Below are 16,075 nucleotides of genomic sequence, written 5' to 3'. Positions count from 1 at the left end.
CCGACGAGGTCAAGGCTCCTGCAGAGAAACTGAGGGCACAGGGCGTCATCATCTATGCCATTGGGGTGAAAAACGCAGATGAAACTGAGTTAGTAGAGATTGCAGGCAACCCCAAGAAGACATTCTTTGTCAATGATTTTGATGCCCTGAAGCCAATCAAAGATGACATTGTCACAGACATCTGTTCTCAAGACGGTAAGGGAATCTGAGTTGTTATTCTTATCTTTCAGGCACATTCAGTATGTACCAGCTGATATCAGTTCAAAGTTATAAGCCATAAAGCTGCCAGTGTATAGTAATTATTATAATAGATGTTTAACAACTTACTCTGCCCACAGCTTGCAAAGACGTACCAGGCGACCTCCTTTTCCTGATTGACAGCTCCGGCAGCATCAACCCAGGAGACTACCAGAAAATGAAAGACTTCATGAAATCAGTTGTAAGCAAGTCTAATGTCGGGCAGAATGACGTGCACATCGGCATCATGCAGTTCAGCACCGTACAAATGCTGCAATTCCCTCTGAACCGTTACTATGACAAAGACGACATGTGGAAAGCCATAGATGCTATGAGGCAGATCGGTGGAGGCACGCACACAGGCGCTGCCATTACTGCTGTTTCACAGTATTTCAGTGCAACCCAAGGAGGCCGTGAAGACCTAAGACAGAGGCTTATAGTGATAACAGACGGCGAGGCCACAGACGAGGTCAAAAGCCCTGCTGAGGCTCTGAGGGCCAAGGGGGTTGTGATCTATGCCATCGGGGTGGTGGACGCCAACACCACTCAGCTGCTGGAGATTAGTGGCTCCCAGGACAGGGTCTACTCTGAGAGGGACTTTGATGCATTGAAGGACCTGGAAAGCGAGGTTGCCATGGAGATCTGTGATCCTGGCAGAGGTGAGACCAGATTGGGATTTTTCTTAATATTTATGTGTTCATTCCACTGAAAGACTTACATCCACCTATATCAAGGAGGGAATGGGCAGTGTCTTGAAACTCTGATGTTGAGTCTTTGCGTCAAAACACATTCTGAGCTGGAAAGTCAGTTTTGCAGCCTGGTGAGGAATTGTTGGCTCACTGAGATTAATTACCAACCCCCTGCAGATATATTCATGGTCTGTAGTTGAGATATTGGTGGGGGGACATAATTACTGCCCATTTAAGCTCCTGTTCTCCAAAAGTTTCAAAGTTTGCAAGATTTTGTATTAAAAGTGTAACTGATCAATTCTTGACCACCCTCATCCTTTTTTGCCCCTCTATTTCCCAAAAAAGACAGAATTGGCTGATGTTAATGCAGCATGACTGATAAACACATTAAATCTGAAGTTTCTTGTTTGCATTTGGACTGAGTTTTACACAATTGTTATCATAACAGATGTTGACTGAGAGGTCCATAACACTCTGGACTAGTCTTCCTGTGTCTTCCTAATGTCTAAGTCCCTTTCTCTGTGTCTTTCAAACAGACTGTAAGAAGACAGAAGTAGCTGATATTATTTTCCTGGTGGATGGATCCACCAGCATAACTCTCAACAAATTCAGAAGCATGCTCAAATTTATGGAGTCGATGGTGAATCAAACCACCATCGGTGAGAAGCTGACTCGGTTTGGAGTAATTCTCTTCTCCAATGACCCGAAATCCATGTTCACCTTGAATAAGTATTACTCCAAAAGAGAAATTATTAAAGCCATAGCAGCACTGAAGTCACCATATGGGGACACCTACACAGGCAAGGCTCTGGAGTATTCCTTACAGTTCTTTGATGCTCAACATGGTGGCAGAGCGGCTCAAAAGGTTCCTCAGATTCTAATGGTGATCACAGATGGTGACGCTACAGACCGTAACAACCTGGTTGGGCCATCAGAGGCCCTGCGAGACAATGGGGTGAGTGTAATCAGTATTGGAGTGGAAGGAGCCAAGAGGGATCAGCTGGAGATCATGGCTGGTGGAGACACATCTAGGGTCTTCTACGTGGACAATTTTGATCACCTGGAAACTCTGTACCTGAATATTACTCATGTACTCTGCAATACTACCAAGCCAGGTAAGAGTCAAAACGTCTGTTGCAGTTGCAAAACTCAAATATTGTACTTTCTGCATAAGAAACATTTTGATGGTGATCAATGGTACCTTAACTTATTAGCAGCAACACTGAAATGACCTTCCCATGCTTTGCTTTGGCAGCTTGTGAGAAACAGAAAGCCGACCTGGTCATGTTGCTTGATCAGTCAGGCAGCATCAGCTCGGGCGACTATACCATCATGAAGACCTTTGCGACAGAACTGGTCACCAGCTTCAAAGTTAGTGAGGAGTTTGTGCGTGTCGGAGTTGCCCAATTCAGCAGCTATCCTCAGAAGGAGTTTTACCTCAATGAATACTACACTGAGGCGGAGGTGAACAAACACATCCTCAACATGCGGCAGCTTGGCGGAGGCACCAACATTGGACAGGCTCTGAAATTCATCCGGGACTATTTCCAAGCATCGCGAGGTAGCCGTATTGCTGAGAGAATTTCTCAGAATCTCATACTCATCACAGATGGTGACTCGCAGGATGATGTGGAGGATGCAGCCAACGATCTCAGAGCTCTTGGTATTGAGGTGTTTGCAATCGGCATCGGAGACGTCCATGATCTGGAGCTCCTGCAGATTACTGGAAACCCAGAGAAGCTATTCACTGTGCAAAACTTTGGCAGCTTGGCAAACATCAAGCAAAAGGTGGTTGATACCATTTGCAAATCCAAACCCCAAAAAGACCCATCTGGTGAGCTGAGAAGTCTTACTTTGTCTCTCTGTGTGTTTCCTCCACTTTCTTTCTTCTTTTTCTCTCTGAATGATTACCAATAATTTATTTTCCAATCATTAATTCATTTGTCTCATGTAGACTGCAGCGTTGATATCGCCATGGGATTCGATATTTCTCAAAGGTCTGGAGCTCCTGGTCAGCTCCTGGTCAGTGGACAGTTGAAGCTCGAGAGATTCCTGCCAGAGATTGTCCACTACGTTTCTAGCATGCAGGGTCTGTGCTGCACTGGAACCACACCCATCAAGCCCAACATCGCCTTCCGGGTAGTCAGCCGGGACGGACAATCTCTGTATGACTTTAACTTTGAGGAATACAATGAGGATGTGGTGAAGAAAGTCATGAATCTGCAGATGTCTGAGGCCACCTACTTCAACACAGCTCTGCTGCAGTCCTTCAGCAACAAGTTCAGGGCAGAGTCCAGGGCTGGGGTGAAGGTGAGTCTCACAGATACAATAGTCTTGTATACATGAAGACACATCTGTGCCAATAAACTGTCAGTGTCGCAGCTGACTTAACAAATGTTTTATTTTCAGGATATTTTTCCTTGCAAGTAAAGTTAAAATCAAGGTCAACTGGACTTGATAGTAGGTTTTTGAAGATGTTTTGCTTCTCCTCCAAGAAGCTTCTTCACTTCTGACTGACTGGCAGGGAAACTTAGGTATTTGACCTTTGTAGGGTTGTTGTCAGTGTCATAGATACCACTAATATGTAGGAGATCCTGGGTGTTAACCATCATCATTGAGAGTCGTTGGAGTCATCTGGTGCCAGGTGTGATCGACCGCTGTCACATGAGGTCAGGTGTGATTGGTGTTTTAATCTCCGGGGAAGGGATGAAAGGACAGTGTTGTAGATGGAGGATAGGTGGTATCTGAGGCCTCCTCCTCTGCTGACTGATGGTTTCTCTGCTTTGACAAAGATCACCTCTTTCACTCCTCTTTCGAACCACCTGTCCTCCCTGTCCACAATATGTACGTTGTGGTCTTCAAAGATGTGCCCCTTGTTCTTCAGGTGTAGGTAAACTGCAGAGTCCTGGCCTGAGGAGTTGGCCCTCCTGTGTTCGGGTGGACCAGTTTCTGTCTGTTAGTGGGTTTGAAAAACACAGGGATGCAGTGTTTGTTAAACACCCCCCTGAGTCTCTGACACTCATATGTTAGCTCTTTAGTTAGTTAGCTTCTTACCTTGTTATCTAATGTTAGCTAAAATATTTGATTAAGATGAGGTCAAGCAAATTAGCTAGCCAGCTAACATTAGCAAACACATTAAGCAAACACATTAAAAATAAACTGTAGTGTTACTTGGGCTTGGATTTGAACTCAGGTCACTCTGGGCTGTTTTGCCCCCTGTAGGTCACATCAGGTTACTGCAGCTTCTCAAAACCCTGCAGTTTTCTAACCATGACTTTGACAGGTGCTCCTGTGGTGGAGCAATGGGTCGGTCGTCCTGCCTTCAGACTGGGCTGTTACAGCTGGAATATCTGAATGTTTGGCTGAAATTTCCTGTTGTAAAGCCATAATTTGCAAACTGCTCTACATGAGTAAGATGATGATATTTAATTTGCTGTCCAAGGAATCTCAGATTTTACAGACTAACACAGGACCAACCTGTTCCATCAGGTGCTGGTGATCTTCTCAGATGGACTCGATGAGGACGTGATGAAACTGGAGCAAGAATCTGAACTTCTACGAGAATCTGGTAAAAACTGGGGATGCATTTCCAACATGCTCAGTTTCATTGTACATTCTGTCGAGAAAAATATAGACATAATAATCCTCATCTGTTAATAACCCCAACCCTTAAAGTCGTGTTTATATTAACAATTTTCTCAAATAACTTCAAGTAGCTCTTAGCATTTATGCTAACCTGTGCAGAGTTCTGTTTGGGTGGGGTATCCAGGAAATGCACTTGATGTGGTATTTCATTTCCTATGGTTGTAGAAACATTAGAGCCAACTCACCCATCTGTCAGTAATGTAGGAAAAAAATAAAATAAAAAAGCATTTGCAAGTAGTGATTGTTTACTTTAAGGAAGAAATAAAGGCAAAATAAGATGAGTGTGTGAGCCTTGATGTTGAGTGCGACAGTGAATACGGTCAGACCTCAGAACCTGAACCACGTCAGTTCCTGTTTGGGAAGGGATTTGTTTTGGTGCAAAGAAACACATAACATGCAAGACAATGTTTTAAACATGCTACAGAACGTGTTCTTCTGTTAGACAACATGTGTCAGTCAACATGTGGACAATAGTCTATTAATATCAGTCCACATATGTAGACCATACACAACACCATCGTCACACAGCTTTAGATGTTCCTCAGCTGTGATGCACTGTGCGGATGCAGCAGCAGCAGGTAATAAAGTGAACAGAGGAGAGCTGATTTTGTGAAGTAAATGTGTGTGTGTGCGTGTGTGTGTGTGTGATTTTGTGCAGGAGTCCACGCTCTGCTGACTGTCGCCCTGGAGGGAGTCCACGATGCCAGTCAGCTCCAAATGGTGGAGTTTGGTCGAGGTTTTGGCTACAAGCTTCCTCTCAGCATCGGCATGCAGAGTGTTGGCAGCACCATTCTCAAGCAGATTGTGAGTACTTCATGCTTGTTAGAATCGCTGTCTTTTCAGCATTTTCAGGTGACTGGATCACCCAGTGACACTCTCATCAGTGGAGCTTTCTTAATCGTCAGAATGTCATGGGAAACAAAGGGAAAGTTCAAGCCCCTGTGGGCAACTTTATGTTTTGGCAGCCCCAAGTTGCCACAAAGGAAAACTGTCTACCTTTTCTTGTTTGAAGGACTTCATTCTGCAGAAATCCTGTGAGGGGAAGTCAGTGAACTAAATGTCTTTTAGTGGGTGTGTGGTTGGTTGAGGGGGAACGCTGCTCGCTGCCCTTCAGGAGACACTTTAGGAAACACATTCAGTCTTCAGTCGCTTGGTAGTATCTGCTCTGCAGCTGCATCACTTCCTGTTTGTACTGTGAAAAGAGCAAGATATGTATATACAAAAAGTATTCATGCACTTTTCTATTCTATTAAATTCCAATTCATTCTGAAAAATTACTGGACATTGACATGAAATCCCAGGAACATTAGTGAGCAACACTGGTGATGGTCTGTGCTGGTTCAGATGGCACCGTCCCAGTGGCTCACAGGACGCTCTGCTTTTCACTTCTGCAGATGAAGCACATTTTAAACCTAGCTGCACCAATGAGCTTTTTCTGGTCTTACTCATTTAGTGCGGCTTTGCTCAAATCTAACTTGTTTACAGACTGAGAGGTGAAGAAAACATTTGGAGGATTTCAGCATGTGGAGAATCGCAGATCTGATCATGTGCACAGAGGTGCTTTCCTGTCTCGGCTTGTCAGTTTTGCAGGAATGGAGAGCAGAGCCTCGGGGAAGTGTCAAATGGAGAAAAATGTAAATGACTTGCCATGTATAGGTGTGGCCACTGGCAACAGAACTAAAGCCAGTGAAACTTATGGTTTGCTATTTAGTCTTTATAAATAAAAAAAAAAGGATCATATATTGATGCAATCTCCATTCAGCAGTGTTGTTCCCTGTGTGATCTGCCTGGCTGTGCAGCAGCAGACACTCTGCACGCTGTTGATGTTTACCTTTTATAATCAGGGCTTACAGCAGATTTCTGTTGCGCTGCATAATCCCAACACCAAATGGTTCCCTTTTGAACTTTTCTGACCTCTGCACAATCTCTTCTTGCCCTCCCTCTCTCCCTTCTGACATCCATCTGTCTCTTGTTGTCTCCCTGTCCCTCTGCAGGACTCGGTGGCCGACAGGGAGTGCTGTAACGTCATGTGTAAATGCTCCGGACATGAAGGCATCCGTGGCTCTCGGGGCCCCCCGGGGCCAAAGGTGACAGAACACATGCCTTTCAACTGTGGCACAATGTCAAGAATGTTTGAGGAAAAAATGCAAAATTGCTATGAAAGGTTTGAGAGCAAACAGAACTTGCTGTGATTTCATAAAAGCTAAATTTGAACAAGTCCTGGTTGAAGAGTCAGTGGTTGGAAGCAGGGAGGGTCGGGTGTTTCCATGCACAGATGGCTAGGAAAGTAAAGCACTGAACGCTGCAGGCTCACTTCCACTGGAAGACAGCCAACTGGTTCAATAACAGGGGCAGATCTACCATGGTGGCATGGGGCGGCAGCTGCCTTGCCACCCCAGCTGCCACCCCAGTTTGGCCGGTCGAACAGAAAAAATAATGTTGTTGACTGAAAGTCTACTGTCCAAATGCAAGTGAATGCAGCATGAAACTGTGGCTGCATTTTCAGAGTGATTTCTCCAGTGATAGAAAGAGAACCACTGAAACAACCAGAAGAAACCAATTTTTTCATTTCAACTCTGAAGAAGTTAGAATGATCACAGCTGTGTCAAGCTGGTGGGTCTGGATTAAATAATGCAGGATTGACCAACATTATTAGATACAGCTGGACAACATGGAAGACTGTGGCTGTGGATTAATCCTCGAGTTGTGAGAGTTTTGATTGTTTTGACTGAGTTTTAATTAGTTTCCCCTTGAGCCTTTTCCTGCCTTCTGACCAGCTCTTTTTTCTCCGCAGGGTTTGCCGGGACCGAAGGGTCACTCCGGCTTCCCAGGAGAGGAGGGAGTTGCCGTGAGTACTGTTTCTTTTTCGTCCCTCACCGCTGAGTCAGTGTTTTCCCTCTTATTTGCAGGAGTTTTGTGCACTGATGCGTCCAGTTGTAACTGCAGCAGCTGCTGTTTGTGTTGCAGGGCAACAGAGGGGCACCGGGACCCAGCGGACCACAGGGCATCCAGGGCTGCCGAGGGACCAGAGGACAGAAGGTATGAAGGAGGACAGAGAGACAGAGACATGTGGACAGTAATCATTATTTTCTTTCCATTGTCAAAAATCTTTAAATTTGAGCAGTTTGATGTACCGGGGAAAAAAATGAAAGGTGATTTAATTTAATTAATTTATATTTCATCATGAAGCGCCCAAATACTCCTCTGAAACCCCGGATATGACCACTGTCAATACTGTTGCTACTACTACTGTTACTACTACTACAACTACTGTTACTACTACTGCTACTACTACTGTTACTGCTACTACTACTACTACTGTTACTACTACTGTTACTGCTACTACTACTGTTACCGTTACTACTACTGTTACCGTTACTACTACTGTTACTGTTACTACTACTGTTACCGTTACTACTACTACTGCAACTACTGTTACTACTACAACTACTGTTACTACTACTGCTACTACTACTGTTACTGCTACTACTACTACTACTGTTACTACTACTACTACTCCTACTGTTACTACTACAACTACTGTTACTGCTACTGTTACTGCTACTACTACTGTTACCGTTACTACTACTGTTACTGCTACTACTACTACTACTGTAACTACTACTACTACTCCTACTGTTACTACTACAACTACTGTTACTACAACGACTGTTACTACAACTGTTACTGCTACTGCTACTGCTACTGCTACGACTACTGCTACTACTGCTACTGTTGTCAGTACTGCTACCACTACTGTTACTACTACTATTACTACTTCTATTACTGCTACTAATACTGTTACTACTACTATTACTGCTACTACTTTTACTACTATCGTTACTACTACTATTGCTGCTATTAGTGCTGCTGCCACTATTGCTCTTAGTGTTGTTAATTAGTATATTTTAGGTATTTATTTCTATTACTCTTAGGGCAGTAGGGTAGGGTATGCAACGTTTTTTTTTCTTATTTTGTTTGAATTGACCCACTTTATTTATTTTTGTCATTTGTGGTGTTTAATTTTCCTAAAGATATATATTTCTCTCTTCTGGTGTTGAGAGGTACTTTTTTTTTTTTTTTTTTGCTGTTGTTCCTGATCTATTGCTACCTATATCTCATTACTAACACTTCTGATATTCCTACTACTGCAACAACTATAAGGAATACTACCTTTAATAGTCATAGTATTGTTAATACTATGACTATTATTAATAATAATAATGATAGTGATATAATGATGATTATGATAATAATAATAACTTGATAATAATAACTTCATTTACACTTTTTGAAATAAAGTTACTATTGATGCTATTAATCTTACTACTACTACGACTACTGTCTCTACTAGTGTAGTACTATAACCACGATGACCAATACTGTTCTATAACATCCTGCTACTATTGCTGCTGTGACTCGAACCGTCACTACTGATGATGATGATGATGATGATGATGATGATGATGATGATGATAACCCGCTGGGTGTAACGTGCGCTCCGTCTGTGTGTGCAGGGCGGCCGAGGCCACCGGAGTGACAGGGTGAGTGACGCTGGACCCCAAACCCTAGCAGCCCGGGGGATACCGTGAGCTGCTGCATGCGCCGAGAAATGTTTGGATAAATGTTTTAGTCTGGACTGAGTCTCACTAGGAAATGAAATGCAAAGTTGTGGTGAAAATGTGACGGATGATTCCCTCCGCTGCTGCAGGGCGACGACGGAGACCACGGCCTGGACGGAGTCAACGGTGAACAGGTGCCAGCCTCAGCAGCACACTAACATAAAATCATTACTGAGCGCTCATCATCAAATATGTGTAAAATCTGTTGAATCTGGTCTGTAGAAAAGGTCTCAAATTGATTTTTCTTCTTTAACAAATGCAATAATTTAGTTCATTTTTGTGGTGTCAGTCATTTGTAGCAAAAAAAAAAAAAACCCTGGGATCATTAGCATTATGCTATGGAGCCAGAGTCCTCTGTGTATCTTTTAATTTTTTGCCTTCGAGGCGTAAAACCTTAGAGCTGATTAGGACTTGTTGGTGTTTTCTGGTTTTGCTGGGGAAGTGTGTGGCTGTGCAGGAGAAGCTGTGTGTCTGTCAGCATCTCTGTGTTGAGTTCTTTCTCTGTTTCTGTTTGCAGGGAGCGACAGGCGCAGACGGAACTGCAGGAGAACGAGGACGCCCTGGAAACCCAGTAAAACCTTCACCCTGTCACTGATTATTTGTTCATATTTTTTTTTTTTTTACTCTGAAAAACATTCGCTTTGTTTCCATTCAGGTTTTGCACAAATTACAAGCAAAAATTGAGAAGTCAAAAATGTAAAAAATTTGAATCAGTTCCCTTAATGGCTTTTAATTGGACGAGGTTTCTGTCAACATTACTTCTGATGGAAGTATATAGCATCAAAAAAAAAAAAAAAAAAAACCTCATCTACCGCCACCTGAAACATGACGTGCACTCAAAGGCTCTCAAACAGAACAAAAGAAACTCTGCGGGCGGAGTTGAGCGGTATGCCCCTTTAGCCGAGCACAGCTGATCACAGACAGCTGATAAAGTGAAGCTTGGAGGCGCTGACCTCTGACCTTGGGCTGGATGATTGACAGGCTGCCTTGTCATCCTCAGGGCACCAGAGGCACCAGAGGAGAGGCGGGGCTTAAAGGACAGCGAGGACTGAGGGGAGACCCGGTGAGTCTGGATCTGTCTCTCTCTCTCTCTCTCTCTCTCTCTCTCTCTCCATCGCTGCAGGAAAATCTGAAATGTTCCAAAAAGGAAATCATTCGTCTTCTTCCCCAAACCTTCAGTGTAGCTATCGCCATGACTTATTGTTGATATCGAGTCTCTCCTCCCTCCCTCCATCTCTCTCTCTCTCTCTCTCTCTCTCTCTCTCTCTCTCTCTCTCTCTCTCTCTCTGCCTCCATGTTTACTCAAGTCTCTCCCTGGGATGATTCGTATATAACCTTTCTCTTTATGCTCTGACAAAGCGGCTCTGGTATGCTGCTGAAATGCTTTCCTTTTTTCAAGGAAACCTCCTACACAAACCGCATCGCACAGCTTCGGTCCTCCCGTTCAAAAAAGCCAAAATCTCAAAGTCTGAAAAGTCTCAAATCTTTTTATTTCTTTCCAGACGACAAAGCCAGGATTCAGCATCATTTCCACATATTGTTCAATAAACTCCTAAATAAACCGCACATATCACTCAATGTTATCTCTCTCTCCAAGGGAGTTTTATAAGCCATCACACTCTTTGGTCAGCTTTTGTGGACTGTATGCTCTCAGTTACTGGAAAAGAAAACTATCAAAACTGGAGGACAAAGTCGGTTGAGCAACTTCCAGTTTGTGCCTCTCAGCTTTTACCTGAAACATGACAGAAGCAAACATCTGAGAATGAGACTGAGGGGGTGGGGGGTTATATTCTGAGAAAAGAAAGGATTAAAGTCATAAATTTACAAGAAAAAACCTGGAAAAATATTGACTTGAAATGCTGCCTTTGCTGCTGCTGGCCGTGTCTCAGGCCTGCAGCTGATCCCCTCAGCAGATTCTACTCTGACATGGGATTCAGGAACAAGGAGATCCTGCTGATCTGAGCCCAGAATCAGCAGATTGTTTTCTTCTGAATCGGCCCAAGTCACAGCAACGTCTCTTCAGAGTCCAGATGCTGAGGAGGAGATTGGGGTTCTGGGCTCAGACCAGCAGGATTTCCTTGCCTTTGCCCTATGAGCGCTGGGATTGGCTCCAGCTCCAATAAATAAATATGTGCAAAATAAGAAATACATTAAAAAAAATGTAAGATAATAAAAAAGAATAAATACATCAATGTAAAATAATATTGAAAATAAAGGAATAAATGAGTAGATGTGAAAGAGAGCAGGGAGGAGGAAAGTGTCCTGGCAGCTCTCAGGTGTGTGAGTGTGTGAGTGTGTGTATGTGTGTGTGTGTGTGTGTGTGTGTGTGTGTGTGCAGATGATTGGTCCCAGTGGGAGCAGCAGCAGTGAGATTTGTCTCTTGTGTCTGACAGGGGGAGCCGGGGGCCGACAACATCGTCGCGGGACCAAAAGGAGACGTGGGGAACCCGGGCTTACCGGTAGGACGCACGGCCGACCTCTGACCCTCTGACCTGAGCTCAGCTGGCAGGGCGGGGCGGGGCTACCAACTCTCTGCGTCTGAAACAAACCAACCCCAGATTCACCCTCGCTGTGGGAGGAGCTTCGTCCGCCTGCCGTTTCTCCTCGCTACATTTCCTTTTTTACGCGTCCGCCAATTTCGTAACTTCCTATTGGACGTGGTGCTGTCGAGATGCACCACTCTGCTCTGTGATTGGTTGGGAGCTACACACCTGCCACCTAAAGGCCAACGCCCAGAAGAGTCCTGAGCTCAGCAAAATATGAAAATCCAGGCAGAGGGCAGACACACACACACACACACACACACACACACACACATACACACACACACACACACACACACACACACACACACACACACACACAGGAAAACTCAGCTCATTCTGCCTTTAATCCAGCATCTTGTATAATCTGTGCTGGTACCAGTCAGCCAGTCCTGAGCCGGCGGCACACACGCACTCAGAATCAGAAAAACTTTCTTGATCCCCGACGGGACTCCGGCTCGGCTGCAGCTGCTCAGAGTCTCAAGAGAAGAATATGAGAAGGAATATAAAAATATGTGCATTAGAAATTTGTAAAAAAAAAAAAAAAAAAAAAAAAAAAAGCTGTAGAGTCAGGCTGACATCCTCATCCTCGACCATATCGCAGTCGTTCTCAAACTTTTTTCAGTGATGTACCCCCTATGAAATATTTTTTCAGCCAAGTACCCCCAAGTTCAGCACGTGGGGTCTCCGGGTTTTTCAGGATGATGAAATTGAATACTGAATATAAAATTCCATTTATGAACTTCCATTTCTATTTTAATGAATGTTTATTAGGCTAAATAATGATTTTTAAGGAACATTGTATGGATGCTATTTTTTTAACATATAGGCCTATTTAAGCATTATTACACGAGAGGGTGTGAAGTGACAATAATGACGGTCATGCACACCCTCAAGTGTAATAATGCGACTATACAACTATTACCAACAAAATAAAATATATAATTAAAATGTTTTTATACATTGGGCATGTCGCTCTCAAAATATCAAAGTTTTTTGCTAGTAGTCTCTCCGTTACAGTGGAAATACATGAGATCTGACGGTAACTAGTCCTTGTCAGCAGCCAACTTGGGCTTATCATGTTTTCTAGACATCATGATTTCTCAAAACTGAATAAATACACACACAGCAACACAAAACTGCTCTGCTAGCTCAATCATGTCATAACTAGAATATCCACTGGAAAAAAAATCATTTTTTCATGGACTGATAGTTATACTTCTGCCGACTTCTCAGTCATTTTTAATCTAACAGTTGCCGTGACAGCGACTCAGCAGCACAGCTGATCTTTATCTACAACCAACTTATATGAACAGTTATATTTAAATACAGGCTACTGCTTTCCAGTGTCGGCACCACAACAAACATCTGTCTTTTCATAAACTCACCGGCAGATGTTTTATTTCAGCTGGGGGTGTGTCACTCCAATTTAACGTCAGCTCCGATTAATGTGGCTAAGCAGCAAAAGTAAGGACAGTAAGCAGTCACATTAAGGCTGAACAGAGTTATAGAATCACCTTTTCAGGCTGTTAGCAATTTACCTCTGAAATAAAGACCACAGCTTTCACAGATGTGTTGATTTATTAAATGTTCATTTCAATGTACAGATGCAAACAAATTGACGAATTAATTCAATCAATGGCGTAGAAAACTCATAAAGAATAAACAATTAATAATGATTAATAGGCTAATTAATAACTGATAACATTAACACATTAATAACAAGAACAAAGTTACAGCCGCACATCTCTGTGGAAAATCTGACAGGTACTGTCCGTGGTGCTGAATCTGCCTCAGCAGGTACTGTCCGTGGTGCTGAATCTGCCTCAGCAGGTACTGTCCGTGGTGCTGAATCTGTCTCAGCAGGTACTGTCCGTGGTGCTGAATCTGAGGCATTTCATTCTCTTTATTATAGAAATTAAAGCTCCATAAAATTCACGGAGGATCTTGTTCAGCTCTTCTTTCCTTACAGGTGAGAAATCAGCTGTTTGCCCGGTGTTTGTTAGGTAGTCTTGGAGACATTTGAAGGCCCAAGACGTTGACCGGGCCATACCGGCTTCATTTCCTGACCTCTCCAGCTGATCCAGCTCTTCACTCGTCACTCTCGCGTATCTCTCCTTTTTCTCTTCTGTCTTGTGTTCCTCGTTCAGCCGTTTATCCAAACTTAGGTCGACAAATAAATCAAAATTGACAAAATGGTCCATTATGCAGACTAACAAAGTTGACAGCGACTTTTGATGCGGGTTTCAGTGAAATGTTTCGTGTTGCCATGGAAACCACACAGACTCGGGCAATAAGATATAGGCAGAGTAATATTTTCAGTGATGAGGTATTTTTCATTTGAGCACGGCTAGGCGTGCTGCCATGCTCATTTGAGCACATTCTAAACGTCTGATTGACCAATCAGATGGCTCGGTCAGATCTATGTGTTGTATATTTTTTAAAAATCTCACGTACCCCCTGGAGTTCTTCCACGTACCCCAAGGGGTACGAGTACCCCCATTTGAGAAACTGTGCCATATCACATCGTTCTGCGTGCCAGTCGTTTCCCCCGGCAACAGTTTGGAGACTCAGGATTGGCTGCTTGGCCGACCAAATTCCATCACACGCTTGGTGGCCATATCAGTGTGAGGACTGAGAGCACGTGTTGTTTTGTTTGCTTTTTGTCTAACTCTGCTCCTCTCTTTCTCTGACATGCACACACACACACACACACACACACACACACACACACACACACACACACACACACACACACACACACTCACTCACTCACACACACACACACACACACACACACACACACACACACAAACAGGGAGATCCTGGAGACGATGGACTTCCTGGTGGAAGTGGAATCATCGGAAACCTGGTGAGATTTTACCTTCATTATATCATTATATTATTATATTATATTATATTGTATTGTATTGTATTGTACTGTATTGTATTTTATTTTATTGTATTATATAATATTATATAATATTATATTATATTATCTTACATGTGTGTATGACAGCCTCAGTGTCTGTCAGGTTGATAAACAGGAAGCGTTTAGATGGACAGTAAAGTTCAACATTAACCCAAATAAGCACAAAATATTTACAATATATATAATATAGTAAAAAATAATTAGGATGGGGGGTGGGGTGAGGTCAGGGGGTCTTCAGAGGGAGGTCAAAGGTCAACAGTAGAAGAAAAGCAGAGATGGTGAACATCGTCTGAAAGCTGGAACCTGGAGATTAATTTGAGCTGCAAGTTATTCTCGTCATAAATCACAAACCTTGTCACTCTGACCGCTATCTCACACACACACACACACACACACACAGACTCACACACACTGAAACTGTTGACAAGCCGGACCCTGATGAAGCACAACATGAACAAAAGGTCATGTTTTGCACCTGCAGTGAGGAACCTCACCTGCTGCATGATGTGCTCTGATCAGCTGAGCACCGTCTGACAGGAAACCAGGAACAAACAATAAACTAATAATCAGTTTAATAATCATAATAACTCTGCGTGCTGTGTTGCTCTGCAGGGTCCAGATGGAAGAAGAGGACCGCCGGGCCCAAAGGTACGTAACACTCCCTGCTCACTCCACACACCTGCCCTTTTACACACCTGTTGCCCTTACTGTGTGTGTGTGTGTGTGTGTGTGTGTGCGCGCGCGTGCGTGCGTGCGTGCGTGCGTGTGTGTGTGTATTTTGCAGGGTGCTGTTGGAGAGCCTGGAGATCCAGGAGTGCGAGGGAGCCCTGGTGCCTCGGGATCCCAGGTAACTGAGCAGACGGCAGGCCAGAGGGTTCAGTTCATATCTATCTATCTATATATCTATATCTATAGAGAGATATAGATATATAGATATAGACAGATGTAATTCTGCAAAATGTGGTTAGGATCTGATGCTGAAGTAAACACAGGAGCACGGGGTCTGTATCCTGATGCTGATTCTGTTGTTCTTTGAAAAGCGACTTGTGCCCTCTGGTGCTGGGCAGAGCAGCGTGTCAGGGTTTATGAGGTGAACGCATCATCAACGGACTGTAACTCAATACTATAATGTACATTTTCATGGCCTTAACTGATTGTTTTTATTTCTGATTTCAAAGATTTGTTGTGTCTCCTGTTATCTGCTTTTCCACGAGCACCTACTCGGCTTGACTCGGTTTCAGTCGTTTTTCATTACAGTTGAGTTCCACCTCACTGCCGCGTTGCTATGCCGTTGCTATCAACTGACTCAACTGACTTTTCCACCGCTGAAAAGTCTCCACCTCTTCATGTGACCGCGGTGCCAGTTTGCTCGCCGTTTTCCGACTTCGCTGACTTCAGTGATGATCA

The 16,075-nt window shown here is 43.6% G+C and overlaps 1 protein-coding gene across 1 annotated transcript in view; it reads left to right on the top strand.

Annotated features, from left to right (window-relative positions):
* The window catches only part of LOC115373871 (collagen alpha-6(VI) chain-like), a 73,426-nt gene that overhangs the window by 34,285 nt on the left and 23,066 nt on the right, over window positions 1–16,075 (top strand). Inside the window, exons 7-24 of the mRNA XM_030072484.1 lie at window positions 1–195; window positions 339–896; window positions 1,463–2,041; window positions 2,182–2,760; window positions 2,881–3,236; window positions 4,416–4,494; window positions 5,230–5,375; window positions 6,566–6,658; window positions 7,366–7,419; window positions 7,539–7,610; window positions 9,089–9,115; window positions 9,283–9,327; window positions 9,711–9,764; window positions 10,194–10,256; window positions 11,587–11,652; window positions 14,555–14,608; window positions 15,281–15,316; window positions 15,453–15,515. The exon at window positions 1–195 is cut by the window's left edge and continues 366 nt beyond it. Coding sequence (XP_029928344.1) covers window positions 1–195; window positions 339–896; window positions 1,463–2,041; window positions 2,182–2,760; window positions 2,881–3,236; window positions 4,416–4,494; window positions 5,230–5,375; window positions 6,566–6,658; window positions 7,366–7,419; window positions 7,539–7,610; window positions 9,089–9,115; window positions 9,283–9,327; window positions 9,711–9,764; window positions 10,194–10,256; window positions 11,587–11,652; window positions 14,555–14,608; window positions 15,281–15,316; window positions 15,453–15,515 — 3,119 coding nt within the window. The remainder of the gene's footprint in view (window positions 196–338; window positions 897–1,462; window positions 2,042–2,181; window positions 2,761–2,880; window positions 3,237–4,415; window positions 4,495–5,229; window positions 5,376–6,565; window positions 6,659–7,365; window positions 7,420–7,538; window positions 7,611–9,088; window positions 9,116–9,282; window positions 9,328–9,710; window positions 9,765–10,193; window positions 10,257–11,586; window positions 11,653–14,554; window positions 14,609–15,280; window positions 15,317–15,452; window positions 15,516–16,075) is intronic.

The sequence above is a fragment of the Myripristis murdjan genome, chromosome 16 (assembly GCF_902150065.1).
Source record: "Myripristis murdjan chromosome 16, fMyrMur1.1, whole genome shotgun sequence".
NCBI lineage: Eukaryota > Metazoa > Chordata > Actinopteri > Holocentriformes > Holocentridae > Myripristis > Myripristis murdjan.
Note: the sequence above shows the minus strand (reverse complement) of the source record. Positions and strands in the feature narration are given on the sequence as shown.